The 1,324-nt window shown below is 37.0% G+C and overlaps 1 protein-coding gene across 3 annotated transcripts in view; it reads left to right on the top strand.

The window, feature by feature from the left end:
* Positions 1-213: 213 nt before the first annotated feature.
* Positions 214-1,324, top strand: part of LOC132178702 (sucrose nonfermenting 4-like protein) — a 16,919-nt gene continuing 15,808 nt past the window's right edge. For 2 of the 3 annotated variants that reach the window (XM_059591228.2, XM_088513152.1), the window contains exons 1-2: positions 549-1,082; positions 1,205-1,292. In XM_059591228.2, the coding sequence (XP_059447211.2) occupies positions 970-1,082; positions 1,205-1,292 (201 nt within the window). In that variant the 5' untranslated portion in view covers positions 549-969. Of the gene's footprint in view, positions 349-548; positions 1,083-1,204; positions 1,293-1,324 lie in introns of those variants that run through there. The other variant, XM_059591220.2, reaches the window with a different exon arrangement.

The raw sequence follows: 1,324 nt of genomic DNA, 5'->3' as shown, positions 1-1,324 counted from the left end.
CCATAACTAAAGAGATTTGTTAGGATTTTTTTTTAAATAATTAATTGTAAAAATGTAATTAAATGAATTAAACTCTAAATTTGTCATTTAATTTAATGAAACAAATAAATTAAGTTACAAATATGGCAAATAAATCTAGTGAATCCAAGAATCTTAATCCTAACGTTTAAAGCAACAAAAGCGAACAAAAAGCACAACAGGAAATCCCTTCCTTCTCCTTCGCTCCAACGTATGCATCCGCACGTGTTGGATAAAACCGTCGAACTCCGCCAATGTCCCATAGCCCCCCTGTGAAGCATTTTTACAAACACCAGTTACATCTCGCCGTTGGTATTCCAAAAGCTCGTGGTAATAATTTGTTCTCAGCTTCGTAGACCTTTTCTTTTCTTTCTTTCTTTTTTTTTTTTTTTTTTTTTTCTTCTTCTTCACTTGGGAGGATAATATTTGTTTTCCGAGCTTCTCTCTCTGAGTTTCGTCTTTTAGGGTTTCAAATCGGACTCGATTGTATCGAACCCTCTCGCTTTTCACACCCGCTTCTAATTATTATTATTATTATTATTATTATTGTTATTTTTTTCTCTCATTTAGGGTTTCGATCATTTCTCGCCAAGCTCGCCTGCTTAGCTACCTCAGAGATTTTTAAATTCGACGTCGTTTTGGTGCTCCATTTGCTCGAAAAAATTGGGCTTGGGGTTTTGTCCGTATGGCTGATTTATGTGCTTGCATTTGTAAACGATGACTACTTTCTAAGCAGTGGTTGGTTTGTTTAGTTCCAAGATTTTTTTTTTCCCGGTTGAAAATTTAGATTTGAAGGGTTTGATTGAGGGATTTTGTGCTCGACAGCGTTAGAATTTGGTTGAATTTGCTGTACAGTAAATAAATAGGCTGTGCTGTGTAGCAAAGCTTATTGCTTGGAGGGTATTTCAAGAAAATTAGGTATAAATTCGGGGGCGAATATTTGGGTCGAACATGGATTCGACGCTGGAAGCTGCTGCTGTAGTTCCGGGCACAGTGTTAATCCCAGTGCGCTTCGTGTGGAAACATGGTGGGAACAGCGTGTATCTATCTGGTTCATTCACACAGTAAGACTCAAATTTTTTTGTTTTTCATTTTTGATTTGGTTCTACAGAATGTTGTTTTGATTAGTTTAATTTACTGACTTCTTGTTTGGTTTTAAGTAATGGGAAGTGTTTTTGTTGTGAAGGTGGTCTCAGCTTGTGCCAATGTTGCCGGTTGAGGGTTGCGATAATGTGTTTCAGACTGTTTATGGCTTAATGCCCGGATACCATCAGGTCAGTTGGTAGTGTTAGAATTTCAGTTTTCG

This window comes from Corylus avellana, chromosome 2 (genome assembly GCF_965113065.1).
Source record: "Corylus avellana chromosome 2, dhCorAvel1.hap1.2, whole genome shotgun sequence".
NCBI classification, from domain to species: Eukaryota; Viridiplantae; Streptophyta; class Magnoliopsida; order Fagales; family Betulaceae; genus Corylus; species Corylus avellana.
The sequence above is the reverse complement of the archived record's forward strand: the minus strand, read 5'-3'. Positions and strand labels throughout refer to the sequence as shown.